The following is a 27,215-nucleotide window of genomic DNA, read 5'->3' on the forward strand; positions in this document are numbered from 1 at the left end:
CATATACCAATCTGTGCTTTAACAGGGGTTACAGAGCGAACACATGCGGACACGTGCCGTGCATGTAACCTTACTGAGATCTGTAAGCTCGTCTATTAAAATGGACCTGAAAACTGATAACAGAAGTTCACAGATGATAAAAAATGTGCAGTACTCACCATTTGAAATAGTCACTTCTCTCAAAAATATAAAAACATTCAATGAGAAAAACTGAATCCAGCAAATGGCATAATCAAACTACATCTGCTTCACTATGAGCTGAAAGAGACACTGGTTTGTCAAAAGTAGGTCGCTGGTGACTTTATATGCTGGAACAAGTGATCGATGCGGTGTTGCGTGCGTGGCTGTAAAGGCCTGCAGGTCATCTGGGCACTGAGACGGGCAGCGCCACTGCAGTCACGCAACTCTCACCACACTGCGAGAAGGCTTTACGGTTTATTCGTGGCATTCAGCTGAGAACTGAAGAGACTCGCTCAGGTTCTGCTCACCTCAACATGTAAAAGCAAAAACAGCAGCCATGCGTGATGCTACAGGGAGACTGAGTCTGTGAGATTAACTAGTTCTCCATTTGTCGATACTTATTATCCTCATTAATGATCAATCGGTCATGTCCGATTTCATACATGAACTGAGTCCAATCAAGATTTTCCCTCAAGCCGATGTCTGTCAATGTTTTTAAACCCATCTTTGAAGAATCAATGGCCAGAGCGCACGGCGATGTTCTGAGTAGGCGGAGCTTCGGCACTTCTCAGCCAATCAGAGGCATGGGAGGCAATAGATCGTGGGATGGGTTTTGTTGTCGTGAAACAGCCTCATTGATTTGCTGCTTTTACATGCATTTGGCTGTTCTGTTCTACGCAAAATACGATCACGTAATGCCGAAGGGTCACGTGGTCAGCGGCCGGTTTATGCGACACATCATCAAAGGACACTCGTGTAGAGAACATGACTAATCAAAGCTAAAGACAGAATAAATCAATCAGCATTTTATGATAAACTTCTTGTTTGATTATTCATGATATTCCAAATAGTTTTTTTTCCGATGGGCAACTCCGGTCCTCGAGGGCCACTGTCCGGCAGAGTTTAGCTCCAACCCTAATTAAGCACACCTGAACAAGCTAATCAATGTTTTCAGGATTACTAAAACTATTTTTTCTCAGGGTTGGAGCTAAACTTAGCAGGACAGTGGCCCTCGAGGACCGGAGTTGCCATCCCTGCCCTACAGCATGAACATATTTTGACCGTCATTTTTGTTTTTAAAGACATTTTTCAAAATATCTTTTTTTTGTTACACAGTCCTACAGAGATTCAGATGGAATGAGGGTTGAGTCAATAAGAAGTTAATTTTATGGTTTTGGAAAATCAATCAGAAGGCTAAACTTAGCTCTGTTGTGTGACGTCACATGTCCGAGGGGATCGATCTAGTCTAGACGTAAAAACACAAGTACACAATGTGCTAATAAGTAATGGAGTAATTTCCTTAAATCATGCCGCAAGATCTGAGGATAAAATGAGATCAACATCAAACTGATGCACAAGAAATTTATTTCATTTTGAGGTTACATGTAAAAGGCCTGCAGATTTTAAAAGTAAAAAACACATCCGAGACACTCGTGGAAGACCGTTTTGAATGGATGGCCATTACTGGTCAATTAACACAAATCTCATACAAAAATATTGAAAGCCACTTACATCTCTCATTCTGTCTCAAATGCAGCTGCGCTTGTGAACTAAACCCAAAAGACGTCTTTCGCTGAATACTTCAATGCTAGTATGAGCATTGCCGGCAGCCTATAAACAGACATGTGAACATTTGCTAAAACTGGATGCAGGAGGACTCTTCTCCTTATTAAAAGAAATAGACCGACAGCTGAAACTGGCAGGTTTATGACCGCCAGTACGCCTTCACACTGCATCCCAAACACTAAACCGAAAAAACAAAAAAAAGAAAACCACCCATTGAGGACTTGTATGGTCTAATGCCCCCAGGACTTGCGGCCGGCCCAGGAGCGCGAGCGGGACCGTGAGCGGGACGGGGACCGGGACCGGGACGGGGAGTGCATGTGCGTCTTGCCCAGAGCAGAATCCTGGTTCTCCATGTGGAAATCGTTGGCTTGGCGTGGGCTGATGGACTTGGAGCGGGACCGAGCCGCGTCAGACTCTCTGCGTCCGGACCGGGCCTTGGAGTGAGAGGGGCTGCGGGAGCGCTCGTCGACCCGAGAGCGGTGGTGTTCACGCGCAGACGGCCGGTGCCTGAGGATCACATGACCATTACAATACTGCAGTGCCACAGAAACACACACAGCACTACATGTACAGAGCATTAAACACACATCAGCGCATCAGTTTCTGCTTCAGCAACACCAATGCCATCAGCGAGTGGTCGACCGATACCGCCGGGTCAGTTTTACTTACTTAACACATTATTTTTTTAACTTTAAAAGAACAAAAATAAAAGCAACTTTAATTAACTTACCTATTACCTATACCTATTATAAACAAGAATGCAGCAAGTGCCTGATCCGCCAACTACAACACTCAGTTATAAAACAGTTCAGATTGTTAGGGCCCTATGAAATCAGTTTTATTTTTTCCCAAATTCTGTTTTTTGTTTTGCGCTTTTAAAGTTAATGATTAAAACGTAAACAGATAAAATAGGAATGACCTTAAATTTATTGAGGTAATACAGGCATGTACTCATGATATACAGTAGCTTTTTCATGACACATCCTGCATGATGCAGCCTAACCCTGCACTCTTCAGGAAACAACTAAATATGGTTATGAGCTTTACAGGGTTAGTTCCCCCAAAAATGAAAATTCTGTCAGTATTTACTCACCCTCATGTTGTTCCAAACCTCTATGTCTTTATTTGTTCTGCTGAACACAAAGGAAGATATTTCGAAGAATGTTTTAATCAAACAGATCTCATTCCCCATTGACTACCATAGTATGTATTTTTTTCCTACTATGGTAGTCAATGGGGAATGAGATCTGATTGACTAAAATATTCTTCCAAATATCTTCCTTTGTGTTCAGCAGAACAAATAAACACATAGAGGTTTGGAACAACATGAGGGTGAGTAAATACTGACAGAATTTCCCTATCTGAGGGTTGTCCCCCCCCAAAAAAACATTTAAAATATGTGTATTGTAAATAATGTAATGATATAGTCTTAAAATAATTAAGAAATAAAATAACACAAATGCAAACGGGGCAATAACAAAAAAAGTGTTCTAAGCATTTTGAGACCCCCCTCCCTTGCCTCACAGTGCGTTGGTCCACTGCCTCCGCCCCTTTTACCTCAGACACACACACTCCGGTGGCGGGAGACAAGAACATAGTTTTTGAGTAACTTAGTTGTGGAATGATAAGTCAAACCACGAACGTCGTGCTGAGTGATCTGAACTGTATGAACGGCGTTCGGGGATCGACTTATCGAGACTATTTTCTAAGATGGCTCCTGTTGTGTATACACGAAGTCGACTGTCTTCATAAAGTATCTTCTTATTAAACGGTCTGTACACTTATAAAGTTCTCAATGCTTCGTTTTGCATGTGTGGAGCCTCATTATGTTTCTGTGTTAGTGTGGGGCTATTTTGAGCCTTGTTAGTGGTATAAACTAGCGATTTCTTTTTACTTAGTCAATGCCCCCATTACTAACATTATACGCTAAACAGTTTTTAGAGATAAAACTCTTTATATTCGATTATCATGAAAACAAATCTCAGAGAACGATTGACTAGGTATCGATGTGTTATTAGACCAAAGGTTCATTGTTTGCAGGAGTTCTCCTTTAACTGTATTAAAGTTACTAAAGTGACTGTGTTTGATCAAGATTAAAGACAGACGGCAGCGGGTTTATTAGGCTGCGGTCACTTTAAGACCGCATGCACTGATCTAAGATAATGTTACGTTTTCTTTCTACACTGTTTACGTTCACTTAACGACTGTTTACGAGGATCCTCACAGTGACAGGCATTTTGACACTGTGTGTGTGTGTGTATTCCACAGTTCAAGCCCAATAAGGTGTCAGTATCACGCGCTGTATGCTTTCAGGTGTGTGTCGGTCTCAGACAACACACACATACCAAAAATACTTCTTTAGCAGCCTTTGGTTTAAAAATCAGTCGTTTTTGAATCACAAGGCTTGAAGCTTTAATGTCGAGCCCTGTGTTCAGTCATGATTTCTGTCGCGCTGTAAAGCGGAACAGGTTTGCTTGAACTGAGACGCTACAGAGATCTGTGTGACAGAGCGTCGGAAGGTGTCTACGGTCTCACTCCAGTCTAATTAGCCTCGTTCCATTATTATTGTGAAGTTTACAATCAAACTTCATCCCTTCATTCAACACGGCGAACTTTGCTGTAGCGACTAGTTTGCAGGCAAGAAGAAAACAATGCCCGGTTTCGAAACAGAAAGTCATGTTTTGATTAGAAACCCCAAGATCTTCCTGAGATGTTTGTCAAACTATTTGGAAATTAGTAATTTTGTTCTCCAGAATTTAAAACAACAGTGAAGCTGCTCTGAGTGCGGTTAGTGGATTTACCTGTCGTGTTCTCGACTGCGGCTGCGTCTGCTGTGGGGCCTTCCTCTGGAGCTGCAGGGAGAAACACACGTCAGAGCTGACAGAGCCACCGTTCTCCACACAGGTCATGTGGGTCATGATGCGACATGAGGTCATGCGACGGAGGTCATGGGACACAAGGTCATGTGACGGAGATCATGTGACACAGAACGGAGATCATGCGACAAGGTCATGTGACGGAGATCATGGGACGGAGATCATGCGACACAAGGTCATGTGATGGAGATCATGTGACACAGTCATGTGACAGGTCATGCGACACGCGGTTATGCAATACGGTCACGTGACACGAGGTCATGCGACAGAGATCATGTGACACAAGGTCATGCAATATGGTCATGCGAATACGGTCATGTGACACGGGGTCATGCGACGGAGATCGTGCGACTCACTCTCGGGGGCTGTCGGACCGCCGGCGCCGTCTCTCGTAGGATTGGCTGCGTGATCTGCGTCTGTCGCTGCGGCTGCGAGAGCGTCTGCGTCTGCCGTCCCGTTCGCTGCGCGGAGACTGGCGCTCCTTCGTCTTCATCTGACCGGGTGCTGAGAAACACAACAAGACACTGTAAACACACTCCACACACACACACACACACTCATCTCAGATCCAGCAGAACTTACTCTTGCGATCTCCCTGAGCGAACTGGATCTCGATCTGCCGTCCGCAAACCCACTTCCTGTCCAGGTTGTGCAGAGCGTCTTCCGCGTCACGGACATCTTCAAACGTGCCGTGCTATTAAGGGCTCTAACGGCACAGTGCACACTACAGCAGCTCACACTGAGCATGAGCCTCCCCTCACACACACACACACTGAGCATGAGCCTCCTCTCACACACACACACACACTGAGCTTCCTCACACACACACACACACACACACTGAGCTTCCTCACACACACACCACACTGAGCATGAGCCTCCCCACACACACACTGAGCATGAGCCTCCTCACACACACACTGAGCATGAGCCTCCTCACACACACACACACACTGAGCATGAGCCTCCTCACACACACACACACACACACACTGAGCATGAGCCTCCTCACACACACACACACACACACACTGAGCAGGTCCTGGGTGATGGAGGATACGGGTGGCACCGTTACCTGGATCTTTACGCTCTTCCGTCTCTGTCTGCACTCTGTTTTCTCTCTGTCACTCCTCCTCCTCCTCTTTTCCTCTGTTTTCTCTCTGTCACTCTTCCTCCTCCTCCTCCTCTTTTCCTCTGTCTCTTGGATCTTTAATCTTCGATCTTTAACTTGCTTTGACTCTTTGCCTCTCTGTAAGTAGCGATCGCTTGATCTTTCTTTCTTGGCTGCTGTGTCTTGGCTTTAGTCCTACTCTATACGGGTCTGTTAACTCTGTGTGTGTGCCAGGCTCCACGACTGGGCGCTTTACACAGTCTGGGGCGACAACAGAGAAATAAGGGTTAGACCAGAGCGAGCTGCGGAGAGAAACACACACACACACACACACACGCTGCAGATCCACACGGGCTGAAAAGGATATTGAATGTACGCAAATCCTCTGGGTCGGCGTGAATAGAAGTCTAGAGGAATGTAGACGTCGGCCACGGGCCCGTATCGGCCGAACTCTCGGCGCAGGTCCTCTGGCCTGAACACCGGGAAATACACACGCTCTTATTGGTGGAAGTGCAGCCACCCTCGAGTGACACACACTCACAGCAGTCAAACACACACACACACACACACACACACACGCGCAGGTAGAGCAGCGGATACTGTCGATTAACACAAAAACAAGCTTCAGATCTTCCCTCAGTTCCTTCAAGAAAAGGCAAAACAGGCGATTATGCTGACACACACACACACACACACACTCAAACCAGGGCAGTTTCTGGAGGATCTCACTCATTCTTCTGTTAGCATTTATATTGCAACACTTTAAGGTTTATAGCAAAAAATAATTAAGTTGTAAAAATACATAAAAAAAAAGATTAGTACGTGATTTTTCCACACTACTCACACATTATTACACTTGTTTTCTGTAATACTGATATTCAACATTTTGGTAATTTGACCCATTCATTCACTTCCGTTGTTTATATCAACTAAATTAAAAAAAAGGAGTGAAAATGTATTTTTGTGTTCATCAACATTGTGCCACAAATATTGTCCCAGAATATTCCTTAAAAAAACACAGTTAATGAAACGTATTCTGGATATGAAATAAGTACTAATTTTACGAGTTTTCTGGTAATTCTACTTCATTAGTAGGTTTAATCAGGCAAATAAAACAACACTAAAATCTTTAGAGTCACTTTACAAACAGACAATTAAAATTCTGGATAAAAAGCCCTCAAGTTATCACCATTGTGCCATTTTACAGAAGCATAAGCTTTTAGGTTGGGAAAATGTCATCAAGTATTCAAATCTTTGTCTGTTATACAAAATCATCCATGGTCTGTCATCCCCTCCACTCAGTCAGTTTGTAAACATTAGAAACACCACACAGAGAGTAACACGAGGGTCGGCCCGAGGAGACTGTGTTGTTCCTCTGCGAAAAAGTGCATTTAGTCAGAGTGCCTTTTCAGTCACAGCAGCGCAGGAGTGCAACTCTGTCCCTCAGAACATCAGAGAACTTACCACATACTCTCTATTCAAAAAACATCTGAAAAACTGGATCATAACACATCAGACATGTGAGCATTAATAAGACTATCGTCACTTAATCCAACGGTACTGCGACCTGTGTCTATGCTGGGTCAGTGTGTAGTATAATTTTTATAAATTGGTATCAATTTTAACAATGTCTATTATAGCAAGTGTGTACACTGTATTTATTAGGACTGAAGAAATATATCTGTTTTACGTTTTTTTATATTTGTATTGTTCATTGTAATCTTTTATTGTTGTTTATTTTAGGTAGACAATTTTAAGATCTGTCCAGGGACAACAGATGAAAAATAGCCTTTTGGCTAATTCTGGTGCATTTACAGTAATGTCAATTAATGTACATTGTCCCTGTCAAATAACTAACTAAATAAAAAAAAACAGCTTTTATTGCACTAATGACTGAATATATGTCAAGATATAAACAAACTTTAAAATCGGAATATCAGGATGCTAACTCTGTTAATTTTGGTTAGTGAAATACAATACTAACACCAGGTAATCTCAAACATATGATTATTAATAACACGAGTATACATCAGTCCCTGAGCTGAAAAAAAAAAACAGATATTTGTAAAAGACTAGCGGGATTATAATGATAGACAAATTAATATTAAAAATAACAATGCCCGTGAGCTGTGCGCGCTCACGCCAACATTCACGCGCCAACCACAATAAACCCCTTCTTCTAACATCATATCTATACAGTATAATCAATGAAAACAATAACGTTTTTAACTAGACAGAAGCTTAATTGATGACAATGTAAAAGCAAATGGAAATTAAATGGAAAAGTTTCACTTACCGGGACTCGTCGGAAATATTTCGAACAAACAGTGAGCTGTTCGGCGGTCTCATGTACCGAGACATGATAATAATGATTAAAGTCTCTTATGATTATTACCGACAATTATAATTCACTATCAAGAACGAATCCTGACTGAATTCTTCTCCACTCCACGCGGTTCCGTGTCGCTTTCACTTCAACAGCAGCAGCGAGGCCTGAAAACCCTCACAACAGCTGCGCTTCGGCTTCACTGACCGGAAACACCCGCAGTGTTCGACACCCCCCTACAGACACACTCCAGTACTACACACATACAGACACACTCCAGTACTGCACACATACAGACACACTCCAGTACTGCACACATACAGACACACTCCAGTAGCCTACTGCACACATACAGACACACTCCAGTACTGCACACATACAGACACACTCCAGTACTTCACCCCAATAAATTACACTTTACTGTATATTCATGTAGAAAAGAGCTCATTTACACCGGAATAATATGTCACTGTTTTTATTGTATTTTTGATCAAATAAATGCAGTCTTGTCGAGCAGAAGAGACTCTCACAAACAGTAAATATCTTACAGAACTTTTAATTCAGACTGACATCGACTTTGGCTTTGAGGGATATGGATAGACGTGTGTTTTATAGGATATGCTTTATTTCGTATTACTGCCATGTTTAATCTTTAATGTGCATGTAAAGCCCAGAGAGACTAATTTAAGACTCAAACATGAAGCTCCTGAGACATAAACCATCACAAACAGACTCACACATGATCCTCATAATCACATCTCAGATCTACAGTCACAGAAAGGAATCATGGACTTCAGTGGAAGCTGGAAACTGTGTGAACAGGAGAACCCCGAGGCGTTTCTCAGAGCCATATGTGAGTTTGACATAATATGACCCAGTATGCCAGTCTTCTGTTTTTCTTTTACTGTAATTTGAACTTTTCTAAAGTCGTTGTATGCACTGAAAATGAGGTGCGACGTGTTTTTATGAGCGCAGCGGCTCCGGAGATTTACATTAAAATGATGAAAGAAGTGAAACCTCTGACAACGATCGAGCAGAACGGAGAGGAGTTCAGCATCTGTGTGAAGACGGCCCTCAGGAGCCACACCAACACCTTCACCATCGGCACTGAGACCGAGTTCAACATCATGGACGGCAAGAAGATCAAGGTCAGTCCGTCCTACAGTCGCCAGGACACAAACTCTTCATTCATGTCTGAAACCAAGTCAGTGTCCCTGAAAAAGAGAATGTAAGTGTGTGTCAATTGGCCAGTGTGTGTAGAGTGTGGCTCGTGTTTGTGTCCGAGCGTGAGATGAATTGATGGAAATGTAAAAATGTTATTATTGAATGTAATACGTGCTGAAACTATGATAAACGATCCACAGTTTACCCACACAGACTGATGTTGAGATCGCTGTTTGATAAAGCGACTTCAGTGTCAGGTCCGAAAGATTGAAAAACTGTTTTATTTAAGCAAACAGTAATTGGTAGAAAATGTAGTTAATTAGTCTGTAGAGAGTCTGGAGTCTGTGGTTACCTAGCAACAACTGGCCTGCGTTACACCTGTGTGTGTGCTTGAGTGAGAGAGTGTACATGTGAGTGTGTGTGCACAGATATAATACAGACACTGTGTGTGTTCACATGTTCATAAGTCAGCAGTTTTGCAGTCATATTAAGCAGCTCATCAGATTTGATCAGTTGTTCTTGTGGTTTCAGGCAACAGCTCGACTCATCGATGGAAAGATCGTGATTGAATCAGATAAATTCACACACGTGAGAGAGATCCAGGGCGAGGAGATGATCGAGGTCAGATGAGAATCATGTACTCCTGTATTTCAGCACAGAGATAGTTACTTCGGTGTCATCTCTCTTTCTCTCTGCTTTCAGACACTCACCGCTGGGAGTGCGACTCTCGTCCGGAGAAGCCGCCGCGTTTAATCCAACCGGATGAACTTCACTATTGGATTCTAAACTTTCCACAGTTACCTTTTCACTGTCTGTTTTGAGAAAAATATTGTTTTAAAACCCTTATTCTAGAGATTGAAATAACATGTGTTTGTGCTTTGTCTTCATTCTGACCTTTGATGAATAAAATGATTGACCTCAACCCATTTGTTATTAAAACATATTGAGTAATAACGTGATTCAAAGACATAAACCGGGTTCCTGTTAATAACCCTTTCATCCAAACTGTGGCTTGCAGTTAGTTGAGAATCCCGCTAAAACATATTTTTTTAATCTTTAGTCTCATATAAACTTTTGTAGTCACAAGTCTTCAAATGGACAGTATAGGGGACAGTTTGATGATTGAACTGTTGTCCTGCTTTGTTATATTCATAAATAAAGCATGTAGGTGTTTCATTGAAACTCAGTTTGCAGGTCCAATACTGGAGTGTGTCTATAGGGGGTGCAGTACTGCAGTGTGTCTATAGGGGGTGCAGTACTGCAGTGTGTCTATAGGGGGTGCAGTACTGCAGTGTGTCTATAGGGGGTGCAGTACTGGAGTGTGTCTATAGGGGGTGCAGTACTGCAGTGTGTCTATAGGGGGTGCAGTACTGCAGTGTGTCTATAGGGGGTGCAGTACTGGAGTGTGTCTATAGGGCGTGCAGTACTGCAGTGTGTCTATAGGGGGTGCAGTATTGGAGTGTGTCTATAGGGGGTGCAGTACTGCAGTGTGTCTATAGGGGGTGCAGTACTGCAGTGTGTCTATAGGGGGTGCAGTACTGGAGTGTGTCTATAGGGGGTGCAGTACTGCAGTGTGTCTATAGGGGGTGCAGTACTGCAGTGTGTCTATAGGGGGTGCAGTACTGCAGTGTGTCTATAGGGGGTGCAGTACTGCAGTGTGTCTATAGGGGGTGCAGTACTGGAGTGTGTCTATAGGGCGTGCAGTACTGCAGTGTGTCTATAGGGGGTGCAGTATTGGAGTGTGTCTATAGGGGGTGCAGTACTGCAGTGTGTCTATAGGGGGTGCAGTACTGCAGTGTGTCTATAGGGGGTGCAGTACTGGAGTGTGTCTATAGGGGGTGCAGTACTGCAGTGTGTCTATAGGGGGTGCAGTACTGCAGTGTGTCTATAGGGGGTGCAGTACTGCAGTGTGTCTATAGGGGGTGCAGTACTGCAGTGTGTCTATAGGGGGTGCAGTACTGCAGTGTGTCTATAGGGGGTGCAGTACTGCAGTGTGTCTATAGGGGGTGCAGTACTGGAGTGTGTCTATAGGGGGTGCAGTACTGCAGTGTGTCTATAGGGGGTGCAGTACTGCAGTGTGTCTATAGGGGGTGCAGTACTGCAGTGTGTCTATAGGGGTGCAGTACTGCAGTGTGTCTATAGGGGGTGCAGTACTGCAGTGTGTCTATAGGGGGTGCAGTACTGCAGTGTGTCTATAGGGGGTGCAGTATTGGAGTGTGTCTATAGGGGGTGCAGTACTGCAGTGTGTCTATAGGGGGTGCAGTATTGGAGTGTGTCTATAGGGGGTGCAGTACTGCAGTGTGTCTATAGGGGGTGCAGTACTGCAGTGTGTCTATAGGGGGTGCAGTACTGCAGTGTGTCTATAGGGGGTGCAGTACTGCAGTGTGTCTATAGGGGGTGCAGTACTGCAGTGTGTCTATAGGGGGTGCAGTACTGCAGTGTGTCTATAGGGGGTGCAGTACTGGAGTGTGTCTATAGGGGGTGCAGTACTGCAGTGTGTCTATAGGGGGTGCAGTATTGGGCTGCGTTCCAGTCCACTTTTAGACACGCACTTGCAAACTTCCCTAAGCTCTTCCCCTCGGTGGAATCCCTGCTGCCATTTTGAAGTGTGTTCCACTTCACAGTGTAGACGCCACCCTTCTTATGATGTACCAAGTACATCAGGATGTATGGGACATGTTCCCATTTCTGGCTGATCTAAACTATGCAGCCTAATTTTGAATTATAGAAATCTATAGTGTGATATGTGTATGCTAAGCCAAAGAGATGTGTTTTTAGTCTAGATTTGAACTGACAGAGCGTGCCTGCTTCCCGGACAATGTTAGGAAGATTGTTCCAGAGTTTTGGTGCTAAATAGGAAAAGGATCTCCCTCCTGCAGTCGATTTTGAAATGTATACAATGTTTAATAGGCAGCCAATGCAGGGTTGACAGAACCGGGCTAATATGGTCATACTTCCAGCTGGAGTTTGTTTATTAAGCGTGCCGGGCAACCACCCAGTAGAGCACTACAATAATCAGGGCCCGCTCTAGCCTTTTGGTTGCCCTAGGCGAGATTGATTTTACCCATAGACTGTCTACATTACACTACTACATAATAGGCTATATTGTTAAACAAATGAAGTGAAAAATAAAGGAAACTTTCATAATTATTTTTGTACAAATTTCTATACTTGGAAGTAAGCTATACTTGGAAGCAACTCAGCGCCGCCAATTAAGCAAAACAAAACGAATGGGCTGCTGAAGTATGAATTTTGTGGGCCATTAAGACAAAAAATAAATAAAAGTAGGCTATGAGATGTATCGGCCCAAAACCCACGTCGGTCACCGGGAATCTCCCGGTAGTCCCGATGGCCAGTAGGCCTAAACGCCTGTGCACAACACTAAGTACATTTATTTCGTTTGACACCTCAATGGCTGAGATGAGAAGACTTACCTTTATACTGGGCTTTCTTTTTATTTTATTGCTTTCTCTGTTTTCGTCCCTGTGGATCTTATAAGATAAACCCTCTGAAGATCTGAACACAAGAGTCATGGGATGTGCATGTAAAACGCAGGATAATACCAGGTGGACGTGGACTAAAATAGGGAAAGCATGAGACGTTTGACATATGCTCTCAGATCACTAGAAAGAATAGTTTAATAATTTTGCTCTGCATAAAATAGATATAAAATACAAACAAACAAGGATCCTCAGTCGTTATGATAAAACAGCTCTTCCTCCTCCAGCAGGTTATGTGGGCCCGGATCACTCAAACACCGAGGTAGGTTCTGCTCCTGCACACCCAGAGCAAACGTCACGCTCAGCTTGTGTCCTCGGCTGTCCGGCACACCGTCCGGGTTCTGGGTCTGAACGGATCCGTCGGACTTCTCAGGGTCTCCGGGGACCGTCACTAGGATACTCGGCCTGGCCGTCTGACCTCGACTGTCTGGAAGACAACATTTCAAACACATCATGCCACATTCTGTTACTGAATGACCTTGGAAACACCTGAGTAGGTCACCTGACTCGAAGCGGCCTCTCCGCACTGCAGGAGACTCGGAGCGATTAGCAGGAACTCCCAGAAAGTGGCTCATCTGGAAAAGTGACACCTTAAATTACTGGCTTTTCCTTTGGCTTGAGCGTTTAAATACAAAACAAATAAATTAAAGCATAACTTTCTTTCTTTTCTTACTCACCCGCCGCTCTATTTCCACGCACTGTTTCCTGATCCGCGTCTCGCTCCAGTCGTCTTCTGCAGCGTCAGGCATCAGTGTGTGTCTGCTGTATGAGCGCAGCTAACCACACACACACACACACACACACACACACGAGTTACTTACACAGTCCAGTAAATAAGACTGCCGTGAACTGAGCAAGAGACACACACATCTCAGTGCTTACATCTACAATAAAAGTACAGAATCCTAGCACACTGCTAAACTCACAGTGCAGTACACACTTAAACATTTCAAACAAAATGCTACATCAGGCGACCTCATAACGCATGTTTAATTCAGCGAGAGCTTTAGTAACACAAATACACAATTATTTGTCATGCCAATAAAATAGAAAAAAATAATCTAAATCCAAAAAATTAGTCAGGATGATGTTAAAATTACAGCCGCTTCAAGGCTGAGTGCATTGCATTATGGGATACAGCAGCCTACCTGACACTTTTACAACACTTGTACCATGTGACCCAGTTATTCTACACAGAACATTGACACTGGTTGAACACATGCAATCAGTATGTTGTGTGTCTCACTCTCTGTCGCGTCTTCTGCAGGTTTGCTCGCAGAATCTTTCTGATTTCTTCTTCTCGTTCTTTAGAGATGTTAACCGTCCTCCTGCTGCTGTGCTGTCTGCAGACACAAACACACGTGATGTGAGAAGCGTGCTGTGAGGAGTCTGTGCAGTGTGTGCAGTGTGAGGAGTGTGTGCAGTGTGAGGAGTGTGTGCAGTGTGAGGAGTGTGTGCAGTGTGTGCAGTGTGAGGAGTGTGTGCAGTGTGTGCAGTGTGAGGAGTGTGTGCAGTGTGAGGAGTGTGTGCAGTGTGTGGAGTGTGTGCAGTGTGAGGAGTGTGTGCAGTGTGTGCAGTGTGAGGAGTGTGTGCAGTGTGTGGAGTGTGTGCAGTGTGTGCAGTGTGAGGAGTGTGTGCAGTGTGAGGAGTGTGTGCAGTGTGAGGAGTGTGTGCAGTGTGAGGAGTGTGTGCAGTGTGTGGAGTGTGTGCAGTGTGAGGAGTGTGTGCAGTGTGTGCAGTGTGAGGAGTGTGTGCAGTGTGAGGAGTGTGTGCAGTGTGAGGAGTGTGTGCAGTGTGAGGAGTGTGTGCAGTGTGTGCAGTGTGAGGAGTGTGTGCAGTGTGAGGAGTGTGTGCAGTGTGTGCAGTGTGAGGAGTGTGTGCAGTGTGAGGAGTGTGTGCAGTGTGAGGAGTGTGTGCAGTGTGAGGAGTGTGTGCAGTGTGAGGAGTGTGTGCAGTGTGGAGTGTGTGCAGTGTGTGGAGTGTGTGCAGTGTGTGGAGTGTGTGCAGTGTGAGGAGTGTGTGCAGTGTGAGGAGTGTGTGCAGTGTGAGGAGTGTGTGCAGTGTGTGCAGTGTGAGGAGTGTGTGCAGTGTGAGGAGTGTGTGCAGTGTGTGGAGTGTGTGCAGTGTGAGGAGTGTGTGCAGTGTGTGCAGTGTGAGGAGTGTGTGCAGTGTGAGGAGTGTGTGCAGTGTGAGGAGTGTGTGCAGTGTGTGCAGTGTGAGGAGTGTGTGCAGTGTGAGGAGTGTGTGCAGTGTGAGGAGTGTGTGCAGTGTGAGGAGTGTGTGCAGTGTGAGGAGTGTGTGCAGTGTGAGGAGTGTGTGCGCAGTGTGTGCAGTGTGAGGAGTGTGTGCAGTGTGAGGAGTGTGTGCAGTGTGAGGAGTGTGTGCAGTGTGAGGAGTGTGTGCAGTGTGGAGTGTGTGCAGTGTGTGGAGTGTGTGCAGTGTGTGGAGTGTGTGCAGTGTGAGGAGTGTGTGCAGTGTGAGGAGTGTGTGCAGTGTGAGGAGTGTGTGCAGTGTGTGCAGTGTGTGCAGTGTGAGGAGTGTGTGCAGTGTGAGGAGTGTGTGCAGTGTGCAGTGTGAGGAGTGTGTGCAGTGTGAGGAGTGTGTGCAGTGTGAGGAGTGTGTGCAGTGTGCAGTGTGAGGAGTGTGTGCAGTGTGAGGAGTGTGTGCAGTGTGAGGAGTGTGTGCAGTGTGAGGAGTGTGAGGAGTGTGTGCAGTGTGAGGAGTGTGTGCAGTGTGAGGAGTGTGTGCAGTGTGAGGAGTGTGTGCAGTGTGGAGTGTGTGCAGTGTGTGGAGTGTGTGCAGTGTGTGGAGTGTGTGCAGTGTGAGGAGTGTGTGCAGTGTGGAGTGTGTGCAGTGTGAGGAGTGTGTGCAGTGTGAGGAGTGTGTGCAGTGTGTGCAGTGTGAGGAGTGTGTGCAGTGTGGAGTGTGTGCAGTGTGGGGAGTGTGTGCAGTGTGTGCAGTGTGAGGAGTGTGTGCAGTGTGAGGAGTGTGTGCAGTGTGAGGACTGTGTGCAGTGTGAGGAGTGTGTGCAGTGTGAGGAGTGTGTGGAGTGTGTGGAGTGTGGGGAGTGTGTGCAGTGTGTGCAGTGTGAGGAGTGTGTGCAGTGTGAGGAGTGTGTGCAGTGCGTGCAGTGTGTGGGAACTCACGGTGTGGCCAATGCCGTGCTCAGACTGGCTGAACTGTTGCTCTCCAACAGCATCATGGCCTGTTTGAGCTCCATCTTATTGTAAAAGGAGATCAGCTGCGGTTCCTGCGATCGCTCTCCAGTGATCAGACACCGCTTGATGTAACGCTTATTAAACCGATTCAGCCTGCAGAAGAACACGCATAAAAAATAGTACGTTTACAAGATCTGAAATACAAGAGTTCAGGCTGTGAAAACCTGGCATCATTTAATTGCCCTTATGTCTTCTGCACAGTTAAATAATCAGATAAACGCTAATAAAACGTCACTGTTTTGGCCTTCAAAACTATTTTGACCAAAACCGAACATTCATTTTTTTCAGATTTTTTTATACATCACTATGTTTGCCATTGTTTTTGTGTAGGGTACAAAAGAAAAGCCCAAATGACCTAATCTAAGTTCACAGTTCAAAGCTTCCGAGAATCAAGGCCTCCCCAGTTCATAACACTCATTCGCAGATTAAACCAAATTGCATGTACTTGGGATTTAAGAATCGATATCGGTACTTTGATGTTTTTTGGAGAGCATCTCGTCGCTGTACGGAAAGGAGTGTGAACACTGATTCACATCATGAGGATAAAGAGTAAACAATGACAGGATTTTCAGTTTCAGCTGGACTTTTCCTTCAATGCTGGTCTGATACGCACTTGTCCCTCCAGTGATGATGTCCGTAGTGTCCGCACACGCCCTCTATTCCAGTTAGCAAAAGTTCCAGAAACTACAGGAGACACAAAACAGGAGCATTTAACATTTGAATCGTCCATTAACCATCCAGCTGGGCGGTTCTCGGCTACATCACGTGTTTCTCTGTCTTTGAGATCAGGAACACTACCTGAGTGTGAATCTCCTCATTTATTGAACTTTTGCTTTGTTTCCTCTTCTTGACGGCCAGAAGGTCAACGAGTGGTCGAATCGTCATTCCCTAAAAAACATTGGCAGGTTGATCGTGATCACATGACGAAAGTCGAAATGCCAGAAACCACCGGCTACAGAATTTCCAACAACTGGATGGATGTTCTTCAGCTAAAGGGACTGAGAGTCCAATTCTCTCACCTGCACAAACACAGTGAAGAAGATGACGGTGATGATGGCGGTGAGGAACATGTCCTTCATGGGAAAGTCGTCACTGGACAGCAGGAACGCCAGTGAGAAAGCGATCGCGCCCCTCAAGCCCCCGTACGCCACGATGAACTGATCCTTCCCACTCAGCTTTACCATGCGGTACTTATTAATGATATATGTTAAACCGATCACACCTGCGCGACACACCAACACACAGAACTCACAGCTTACAAAGACAGATTAGACCTGGAAATACGCAAAACAGACCAATAAAAGCTTATCCCTATTCTCAAAGAATTTTAGGAGGACACCAATCACACATATCTGTTAGATACACACTACTGTTCAAAAGTTTGGAATAATGACATTTTTTATGTTTCTGACAGAGTCTCTTTTGCTCACTCTAACTAGCGTAGCATGAGGAGATGCTCACCCAGAATCCTGGACAGCAGACAGAGGACGATGGTGATGGTGACGAATGTCCAGTTCCAGGCATGCGGCCCAGCCACCGTCGACACGCCCAAGAAGATGAAGATCAGAGTCTCGCTCACGCTGCTCCACATTTTCAGGAAGTACTTGATGGTGGTGTAGGATTTGTGGGAAATGTTTGCCTCCACGTAGGGCCGCATCACCACGCCACACGCGATGAGCCTGAGAACCGCACAGAGACCCAAGTATGAGACACAAGCACAGACTCTGGGCTCATTCGCAGTGGGAACTCCAGACTCACGCCATGATGCCGGACAGGTGGAAGACCTCGGCAGACAGATACGCCATGTAACTGTAGACGAAGACAAAGAGCGGCTCGATCACACGGGTGTGCGCCGTGAAGCGTGAGGTGAAGGCCGCCAGAATGCCGTACACGCCACCCACCATCACTCCGCCCAGCGATACCACGAAGAAACACACAACGCCCAGAAACATGTCAAGCGGCGTCACCTCACCCACATGCGCAAACTCCTCGAACAGATGATACAGGACCTGAAGGAAACACACACTTACTGTAGCTCATGTATAAACATCAACCACCCTCAAATCACATACATCACGAGAAGAAAAAAAGACAGTTGAATGAAGGAGCTTTGACTTCATCACTGATGATGTGATGTCAGCTGAACCCTGATGGCTGATGGGATTGATGGGAGATCCGACAGGTGACAGGGCAGATCTACAGCATTCTCTGATCTCAGATGCCACACACGTATTTTTAAACAGTTACAGTGCACCCAGAAAATATTCTCTTGAAATGTTTCAGATTCGTCAGTCTCACCACGGTCACCGCGTCGTTCAGCAGAGACTCCCCAAACACTAGAATGTGCAGAAGCTCGTTGATGTGTATCTCCTCGAAGACGGCGAGCACCGCCACGGGATCCACGGCTGAGACGATGGAGGAGAACAGCAGACACGACAGCAGGTCCACCGAGGCCAGGCGTTCCTCCAGCCGACACACACCGTACAGCACCGCACCCATGAAGAACGCGTTCCACAGCGTCCCCACCACCGCAAACATCAGGATGGTGCCGACGTTCTCAGAGAAGGGCCTGATGGGAAGGAAGTATCCGGCATCCAGAATGATGGGCGGCAGCAGACACAGGAAGAAGAGCTGAGAGTCGAGGACCGGAACCTTCCCGCCCAGCACACGGATCAGACCCCCGACCAGCAGCCCCACCACGATCAGCAGACAGCTCTCCGGAACCACCGCGGACACATGCGGGATCAGGTGGAAGCCTGACCACACACACACACACACACACACATTTAATTACAGTTACATTTTTTAATTTGTACAAAATAACCTAAATAAACACTTTATGGCTGCTTTATCAAGTCTTCGTCGTCGGTTAGGAACCTGGATGTGTGCGCGTGTGTGTGTGTGTTTATGAATATATTACCAAATGTCCCCACAAGTATAGTAAAACCTGAAAATCACCAACATTGTGGGGTCCAGTGTGTGTGTGTGCGTGTGTGTGTGTGCTCAACCAACCCTGTAGGTGACCTGCTAATAACCTAGAATACTGTCGAACTCTTGATGGCTGCTCTGTCTTCGTCGTCACCTGTGATAATCCTTCACATCTATTGGGATCTCAAAATTTAGCCAACCGAATTTATTAGCCAATAGCTAATGATAGACATTTAGTCAGCAAGATTTAGTTACAATGTAGGGTTAGGGTTAGCAGGAAACGAGGGAGGACAGGTGGAGCAAATGAACCAATCAGGAAACGACATGGGAGCACATGGCACAAACAAACACCTGATAAACATGAGCTCACAACTAACGGGACTAACACAAGCACATGACCAACCGGGAGCTCTGTCACCGTCACCAAAGATATAAACTAGACAGAAGTTTATTCTAGATCTGCTTTAAAGCCAAACAATCTCTGTCATCACTGTATAGCTGTGAAATCTATATTGTTAAAGCAGTATAAATGACAGTGACTTGACTTGACAAGAGTGGTCTTCCTTAACATCATCTTCCTCTCGGGCTGGACTGAAATAAGTATTTCTTTTATAAAATATTTGGCACCTTAATCTAATTCTAGACTGTTGATTGATTTGATGTTCTTGGCCTATATTGCACTTTTCTTTTTCTTAACATTGTATCAAAATTGCATATAAACACAATCATGTCAGTAAAGTACTGTACATTGAGAGAGAGCATGTGAATAATAGTTTATTTAATGGACAATGTAATGACGGCAGAGGGTTAGGTTTGTGCATGCAAGATACAAATATTTAGAAAAATTTGTGACAAAATCAAACAATGTTTGACTATGACAGAGCCGATTGGACACATCCAGTGTGATTCTGTTGACATGACAAACACACACAGACAGACATTGTGTGTGTGTGTGTGTGTGTGTGTGAGAGAGAGAGAGAGAGAGAGAGAGAGAGAGAGAGAGAGAGAGAGAGAGAGAGAGAGAGAGAGAGAGAGAGAGAGAGAGAGAGAGAGAGAGAGAGGGTGTGTGGGTGTGTGCGTGTGTATGAGTGTTTCAGCTCTATCTCCTCACACACACTTCTTCAATGCAGCTGGAGACTCAGATAAACTCTCATAATGAGGTCAGAGAGAAAAAGAGCCGCTCGCACAAGAATAATAACTAACTTAACTAACACGAATAATGCGTTTAAATATCTCTGTTTGACATAAACTCGCATCACACAGTTCAGACATATAAACACAAACCTGTTGCCAAAACAAACAGCAGATCAGCAACATTCACTACTAACAATAATCCTTACAATATTCGTGATTAACTGACATAATAATAATCATGAAAGTGTTTTAGTTTCTCACCCAGTTTCATGAGTGACGCGAGCAGAATCCAGAGCGAGACCTCGAAGGGCATCTGGACATAATCGTAATTAATCGATATGACTGGAAAAACTCTCTGAACATGATGATCCGAATGATTCTGATCACAAAACACGAATCCGCAACAGAAGATCATCATCAGCAGCGAGACCCTCATCTTCATCCTTTACTCACTGACGGAAACCCGCACAAACTTTAGGACGTGAAATCCATCGCGATGTTTCACCATCATGAGATCACCAAGATCTCTCTCTCTCTCTCTCTCTCTCTCTCTCTCTCTCTCTCTCTCTCTCTCTCTCTCTCTCTCTCTCTCTCTCTCTCTCTCTGAGGTGCTGTTGAACTGGGGTATATATATATATATATATATATATATATATTACCCCCTATTTTCTTTTTTCTATTTCTTGAATTTAGTTTATTAAGTGGTAGGATTATTTTGGCTGACTTCAGCGGGTGATTTCTCGCAACTGTCTATCAGATATGGTTGCAAATGTGCCTGATGATGCGTGTGTGTCAGTAAAGCAGGGATGGGAAATGAATCAAAGAGCTTTCCCCTGACTCAAAGCTGTGCGAGTGTCAAGAACAGCGCCATCTGGTGCTTATTTAAAATAAAGCAGCCAGAAGCCAGATGAAGAAACCACAACACTCTCCATATAGTTTCAATGTTATGTGAACAAATACAAGACTTCCACGTTTCTGATTTGTCCATTAAATAAATTCCTTTACCCATTAAAGTATGACAATAAAATTTAAAATGGGTTTATATGATTCAATAAGATCTGCTAGGAGACATGCTGTCTCTATCTCTACACAAACACACACATGATAGTAAATAAGGCACTCTCCTCACAAACCCATCAACCAGACTGAGCCAACAAGGAAGTAAGATCCAGGGTTGCCAGATGCCAGCAAGGTTTTCAAGCCCAAAACCTCGTCAAAAACCGTCAAAACCAAAACCAATTTTTTTGAAATGAATGGCTTGTTTGTCGCTATGGTTTCTCGTTTAAACACATTAGAATCATTAACTAGTTTTAAAATGACCCATTGGTCTGTGTACTTTTGCGTCCATTCGTTTTTCCTATTTTAACCTGTTATTGAAAAATGAACAATATATATTGTACAATAAATAAAATAAATAGGCCTAGATAATAAATATTTATTTTTATATAATAAATAATAAATAAATATGAACATATTGTTTATTTTGGCCCTTTATTAAACATTTAAAATATTCACAAATTAATATGGACACAATTTCGATTTTACTGGTTTTCTAAGGCCAAACCAGAGAATGTCTAATAGAACGTCCGTAGCAGACGGGCTCTGGCCAAACCTGGAAATTATATTCTATAATTATATTTTTCCTGCAGTGCTGAATGAGAAGAGCCTCTCTGGAACCATAGAGAGGTGATTTAGGCGCGCTCCACTCCGCACAAACAAACGATATGCGCCAAAATCTCGTGTTCATTTGTAATAATAATTAGCCTTGTATTATTATTATTGTCTAACCCATATTATGACTGACATTTGACAAATTGCTTTGTTCCTTTTTTGGATAAAAGCGTCTTCTAGCCTATATGCAGACTAATAATAATAAAAAGTATTATTGGCATTTATAAATTAATTCACTTAAGACAGTAATAGGCTATGTGTATCATAAAATAATTTATTAATGTTTTATTTTTATGTAACTTAACATTTTGCTGTTTTTTAAATGTTTTTGTTTTAGGCTTTTTTTTTTCATATGCCTATGTGAAGTTAAATATCTAAGCCTTGTATGTGAAGAAAATAAAAACGTTTGTGAATATCGTTTCACCAGTCTAAAAACGAATAAAGAAAGCATGTTTTTCGTTATTCAATTACGAGTTCAAAAAAGGGAAAAGGAATGGACGCAAAAGTACACCGGCCTTAGACTTAGCCTATCCGATTTCAGAAATCAAATGAATGCAAAAGTAGGCTATTCTACTATTAACCTTGCGTATTTTATGGAAAATAATGCAAACAACTTAGGCTACCAATACGTCTGTTTATTGTCAATAAAAGTCGCTTGGAACAAAACCATTCAGTAACATGAAAACATTGAGGGGATATGGACATACAAAATAACCCACTTTAAAATTTAAATTATTTCAATTGTTTCACATGTTTTATGTCAAACCAACAATACAATACAAATATTAATATTTTCCACTGACTGTTTTCTCTAAACACAATGAGGCTCAGTCATCATCATATGTAATAATATTAATAGACCTCCACTATCAAGCAAACACGCACTGACTGACGCAAGCGGACCGACTCCGATGTCCCGCTTACACATGAGTTCCAGTAATCGCATATTCACCACGACTGAGTGAAGGTCGATCTGAAGGTAAGAGATCTAAGTCGATTGCGAAGAGTTTTCAGAATCAGATAAAAAGCCTGTTGTGTAGTAAATGGTGTCTATGGGATGCGGAGGTGCGCGCGCTGTTACAATCATGTCAGTTTTGCCGCGTGCACCTTTGGGCTCATTCGGACGCGTCGAGTGTAACCAAGGCTACGCTTTAACCCAGGGGTAGGCAAGTTCGGTCGTAGAGAGCCGCTGTCCTGCAGAATTTAGTTCCAACCCCAATCAAACACACCTGAACAAGCTAATCAATGTCTTCAGGATTACTAAGGAGACTTTTTTTCAGTGTTGGAGCCAAACTCTGCAGGATAGCGGCTCTCTAGGACCAAACTTGCCTACCCCTGCTTTAACCAGTTCAGTCCACAGTAACAGCTCATATTAGCCAGCTAAACTTCTACTACCCTGTTAGAAAACATATACAGCTGCATGGTTTCATGCGGCTCTTCTCCCTCGCTGTATTATGGGTTTGCTATGTGATGTGGGGAGAGATGTGCTGCTGGTTACGTTTGTGAGACATCAGCTGATTACTATTATTATATTATATTATATATTAAAACCCTTGATCCTCACCGGACTATGGCTTTGTAAACTTTATCCACGATGTGGTTTGTAATGGACTGTGGTACAGAAACAGTGACAATGTTACACACTCTTGGCTTACTCTGGCTATTCTCTGCTCTCAGCCGACGAGATGTTTGTCCCGTTTTAGCCACCGTAGCTTCTTCGAAAGGGAGGGGTGAGCAGTGGGCGGAGCCATTAGTGCAAACCTGGTGCAAACTCGCAACCGAACCGCTAGATGTCGCTAAAAATCCCACACTGCACCTTTAAAGGACACTACATAATATAGGCTCTTTAAGCCTCATTTTTCCCTCGAGTCATTTTGACCTGAAATTCATTTTTAAATAAAATTGTAAAAATCGAATGTTGATCAGATGGTCCAAGACTCCAGACTCCTGGACTTTTGTGCATTTGAACAACGAATACACAAAAATTGAACGGATTCGAGGAGTTTTGTGTTTGAAATCTAAAAAAGTTACAAATCCTCGGGTCAATCTAACCCCCTTAGGAATGCTTCAGCACACAGAAAAACCTAAAAATTGCTCACATTTCGAATTAAAAATGCTCAAACTTTAGCAAAAAGCGATTGTACAATGTCTACATGTGTATCTGAAGAGAAACAGACTTTAGGACCCAGCGGAAAAGCTCATCTGCTCCATTTAGAGCTCTAAGCCCATCTAGAGGCACGAAATATCATGTGTTATTATCATATTCCACAAGAGTTCGCCAGAGACTCCCAATGTACGATATTTAGAGCTGAATTATTAGGGTTATGCATGAAATTGTGTTAAGTGAAAAAGAATGTGAGGAATGTGCTTAAATTACTATTTATTTATTATTTGTTGATTAAATCTACTAATTTAATGGTAAATAAAATAAAAAAATAACACAAAAATCTCCCAAAAAATGCATAAAAAATATAAAAATACTATAAAAATGACATAAAATAAGCTTTCTTAAAAAAAACATTTCTGACCCGCGAGGGAAGGATGTTAATAAGCGGGAAAGAGTTTATGATTTTCATAGTTCAGTTTGAACATTACAAACAAATAATTACATGCGGTATTACCAGACAAGTTTTGCATCGAAGTTTGCATCATTATTTTCCTGTTTATGACTGTGAAGCTGCTTAAAGCGCTGCTGACTGACACATTTTCCTGTCAGCCGGTGATGCGGTAATGTGTTTCCTGTGAGCCGGTGATGCATTTCCTGTGACCTGGTGATGCGGTAATGTGTTTCCTGTGAGCCGGTGATGTGTTTCCTGTGAGCCGGTGATGCATTTCCTGTGACCTGGTGATGCGGTGATGTGTTTCCTGTGAGCCGGTTACGTGCGCTCCTGGCGTCTCCGGGGCCGGCGTGCGTGCGGGTCCGCGAGGCTGCGCGTGTGCCGCGAGTGCCGCTGGACGCCGGGCGAGCGCAGCTCCTCCTCCTCGGGTCGAGGCTCCTCCTGCACGGGCCGGGGCGGGGGGTAGTTGGGCTGGTAGTCGGGGCCGTAGCTGCCATACGGGTCACCGTCCTCCTCGACCTCGGGTCCGTACGGCTGAACTACACGGACATCAGTGTCAGTGAGGTCATCAAAGCCCGGTTCTGACCCGCACACACACACACACACACACACATTACTGATACCAAAGGCATGCTGTTACTCATGCAGAAGAATGAACACACCGATGGAACACACACTCCCCATCACGAGGGCCCGAGGCGAGCCCGGCGCGTCCCAGGACACTTATAGTTATATAATACAGTAATATAGTTTCCCCAGTTCCGAGACAGACAGGATGTGTGATTAAATATTGTAAAAATGACTGTCATTGGTTGCCAGGCCACACCCCTGCCCCGCCCCCACAGACACCCACTGCTCATCCGTTAGGCTCTCAGCCTGTGTTAGTGTGTGGTGTGTTAGTGTGTAGTGTGTTAGTGTGTAGTGTGTTAGTGTGTGGTGTGTTAGTGTGTAGTGTGTTAGTGTGTAGTGTGTTAGTGTGTAGTGTGTTAGTGTGTGGTGTGTTAGTGTGTAGTGTGTTAGTGTGTGGTGTGTTAGTGTGTAGTGTGTTAGTGTGTGGTGTGTTAGTGTGTAGTGTGTTAGTGTGTAGTGTGTTAGTGTGTGGTGTGTTAGTGTGTAGTGTGTTAGTGTGTAGTGTGTTAGTGTGTAGTGTGTTAGTGTGTGGTGTGTTAGTGTGTAGTGTGTTAGTGTGTAGTGTGTTAGTGTGTGGTGTGTTAGTGTGTGGTGTGTTAGTGTGTAGTGTGTTAGTGTGTGGTGTGTTAGTGTGTAGTGTGTTAGTGTGTGGTGTGTTAGTGTGTGGTGTGTTAGTGTGTAGTGTGTTAGTGTGTGGTGTGTTAGTGTGTGGTGTGTTAGTGTGTGGTGTGTTAGTGTGTGGTGTGTTAGTGTGTAGTGTGTTAGTGTGTGGTGTGTTAGTGTGTAGTGTGTTAGTGTGTAGTGTGTTAGTGTGTAGTGTGTTAGTGTGTAGTGTGTTAGTGTGTGGTGTGTTAGTGTGTAGTGTGTTAGTGTGTGGTGTGTTAGTGTGTGGTGTGTTAGTGTGTGGTGTGTTAGTGTGTAGTGTGTTAGTGTGTAGTGTGTTAGTGTGTGGTGTGTTAGTGTGTGGTGTGTTAGTGTGTAGTGTGTTAGTGTGTAGTGTGTTAGTGTGTGGTGTGTTAGTGTGTGGTGTGTTAGTGTGTAGTGTGTTAGTGTGTGGTGTGTTAGTGTGTGGTGTGTTAGTGTGTAGTGTGTTAGTGTGTGGTGTGTTAGTGTGTGGTGTGTTAGTGTGTAGTGTGTTAGTGTGTGGTGTGTTAGTGTGTGGTGTGTTAGTGTGTAGTGTGTTAGTGTGTGGTGTGTTAGTGTGTAGTGTGTTAGTGTGTAGTGTGTTAGTGTGTGGTGTGTTAGTGTGTGGTGTGTTAGTGTGTAGTGTGTTAGTGTGTGGTGTGTTAGTGTGTGGTGTGTTAGTGTGTGGTGTGTTAGTGTGTAGTGTGTTAGTGTGTGGTGTGTTAGTGTGTGGTGTGTTAGTGTGTGGTGTGTTAGTGTGTAGTGTGTTAGTGTGTAGTGTGTTAGTGTGTGGTGTGTTAGTGTGTGGTGTGTTAGTGTGTAGTGTGTTAGTGTGTGGTGTGTTAGTGTGTGGTGTGTTAGTGTGTGGTGTGTTAGTGTGTAGTGTGTTAGTGTGTGGTGTGTTAGTGTGTAGTGTGTTAGTGTGTGGTGTGTTAGTGTGTAGTGTGTTAGTGTGTAGTGTGTTAGTGTGTGGTGTGTTAGTGTGTGGTGTGTTAGTGTGTGGTGTGTTAGTGTGTAGTGTGTTAGTGTGTAGTGTGTTAGTGTGTGGTGTGTTAGTGTGTTAGTGTGTAGTGTGTTAGTGCGAGACACACTGAGATTGCTCTGTTGCACTGAGTTACTGCAGTACTGAGGGTGTCACACTCCTCTTCTACAGAGTTAGATTGAAGGACACTACTCCTGTTACAACAGCGACTACAGTTGGGCAACTGTTTTCAGCAGAGAACTGAGATGTTTGAAGCGACTCAGCGAACAGACCCTGAGCGGTCTGAACACAGAGCTGCGCTTCTCACACATTCACATCTTCACATATTCAACAACAGCACTGAGCCATTATTGATCCTGCAGCCGTATGAGTTAATATTCCATTCTGAACAGTCAGAGAGAATCTATATTCGTCTCATGCAACACATGCAAAATTATCACATGCACCAGAGAATCCTCATGAAGCAGTGACGGTCAGTAACACGCTCTCTGTCACACACACACACACACACACACTGACCTCCAACGTTGTACCCGAGGCAGGCGTTCTGGTCGCAGTATCCGGCTGGGCCCGGGGGTCCCACTGGTCCTGGTGTCCCGGGTCTGCCGGGGCTCCCGGGGTTACCGGGGCGACCAGAGGGACCAGTACTTCCTGTCCGGCCTTCACCAGGGGGTCCTGTGGACAACAGGAAACAGACTCTTCAACTTCCTGTTCATATTCTATAGAGTAATGAGGCTGTCAAATAGG

At 44.3% G+C, this 27,215-nt stretch overlaps 4 protein-coding genes across 11 annotated transcripts in view; 1 reads left to right on the plus strand and 3 right to left on the minus strand.

Annotated features, from left to right (window-relative positions):
- Positions 1-1,528: 1,528 nt before the first annotated feature.
- On the minus strand, positions 1,529-8,266 carry srsf10b (serine and arginine rich splicing factor 10b). The gene is made up of 6 exons (XM_039664153.2): positions 8,030-8,266; positions 6,101-6,205; positions 5,205-5,308; positions 4,979-5,126; positions 4,548-4,598; positions 1,529-2,253 (listed from the first exon to the last, which is right to left on the minus strand). Exons 1-6 carry the CDS (start codon positions 8,092-8,094, stop codon positions 1,977-1,979), a joined length of 750 nt encoding a protein of 249 aa, XP_039520087.1. The 5' UTR covers positions 8,095-8,266; the 3' UTR covers positions 1,529-1,976.
- Positions 8,267-8,333: 67 nt separating this feature from the next.
- fabp10b (fatty acid binding protein 10b, liver basic) lies at positions 8,334-10,118 on the plus strand. The gene is made up of 4 exons (XM_039664154.2): positions 8,334-8,912; positions 9,035-9,207; positions 9,755-9,844; positions 9,926-10,118. Exons 1-4 carry the CDS (start codon positions 8,846-8,848, stop codon positions 9,974-9,976), a joined length of 381 nt encoding a protein of 126 aa, XP_039520088.1. The 5' UTR covers positions 8,334-8,845; the 3' UTR covers positions 9,977-10,118.
- Positions 10,119-12,838: 2,720 nt separating this feature from the next.
- On the minus strand, positions 12,839-20,555 carry slc9a1b (solute carrier family 9 member A1b). Of its 4 annotated transcripts, none has more exons than XM_039664150.2 (12): positions 20,265-20,552; positions 18,240-18,697; positions 17,700-17,950; positions 17,403-17,620; positions 16,961-17,163; positions 16,740-16,829; positions 16,555-16,625; positions 15,870-16,034; positions 13,970-14,066; positions 13,401-13,499; positions 13,226-13,298; positions 12,839-13,150 (listed from the first exon to the last, which is right to left on the minus strand). In XM_039664150.2, exons 1-12 carry the CDS (start codon positions 20,443-20,445, stop codon positions 12,915-12,917), a joined length of 2,142 nt encoding a protein of 713 aa, XP_039520084.2. In that variant the 5' UTR covers positions 20,446-20,552; the 3' UTR covers positions 12,839-12,914. The 4 variants fall into 4 exon arrangements, with proteins under 4 accessions (XP_039520084.2, XP_088978925.1, XP_039520086.2 ...); XM_089122799.1 differs by lacking the exon at positions 20,265-20,552 and adding an exon at positions 18,977-19,602; XM_039664152.2 differs by lacking the exon at positions 20,265-20,552 and adding an exon at positions 18,954-19,602.
- A 3,911-nt stretch (positions 20,556-24,466) lies between these two features.
- The window catches only part of col14a1b (collagen, type XIV, alpha 1b), a 36,658-nt gene continuing 33,909 nt past the window's right edge, over positions 24,467-27,215 (minus strand). For 3 of the 5 annotated variants that reach the window (XM_089122746.1, XM_089122745.1, XM_089122749.1), the window contains 2 exons: positions 26,988-27,143; positions 24,467-24,813 (listed from right to left, as the gene is read on the minus strand). In XM_089122746.1, coding sequence (XP_088978872.1) covers positions 24,551-24,813; positions 26,988-27,143 — 419 coding nt within the window. In that variant the 3' untranslated portion in view covers positions 24,467-24,550. The remainder of the gene's footprint in view (positions 24,814-26,987; positions 27,144-27,215) is intronic. The other 2 variants (XM_089122747.1, XM_089122748.1) reach the window with 2 other exon arrangements.

This window comes from Pimephales promelas, chromosome 18 (genome assembly GCF_988280905.1).
Source record: "Pimephales promelas chromosome 18, fPimPro1.hap1.1, whole genome shotgun sequence".
NCBI classification, from domain to species: Eukaryota; Metazoa; Chordata; class Actinopteri; order Cypriniformes; family Leuciscidae; genus Pimephales; species Pimephales promelas.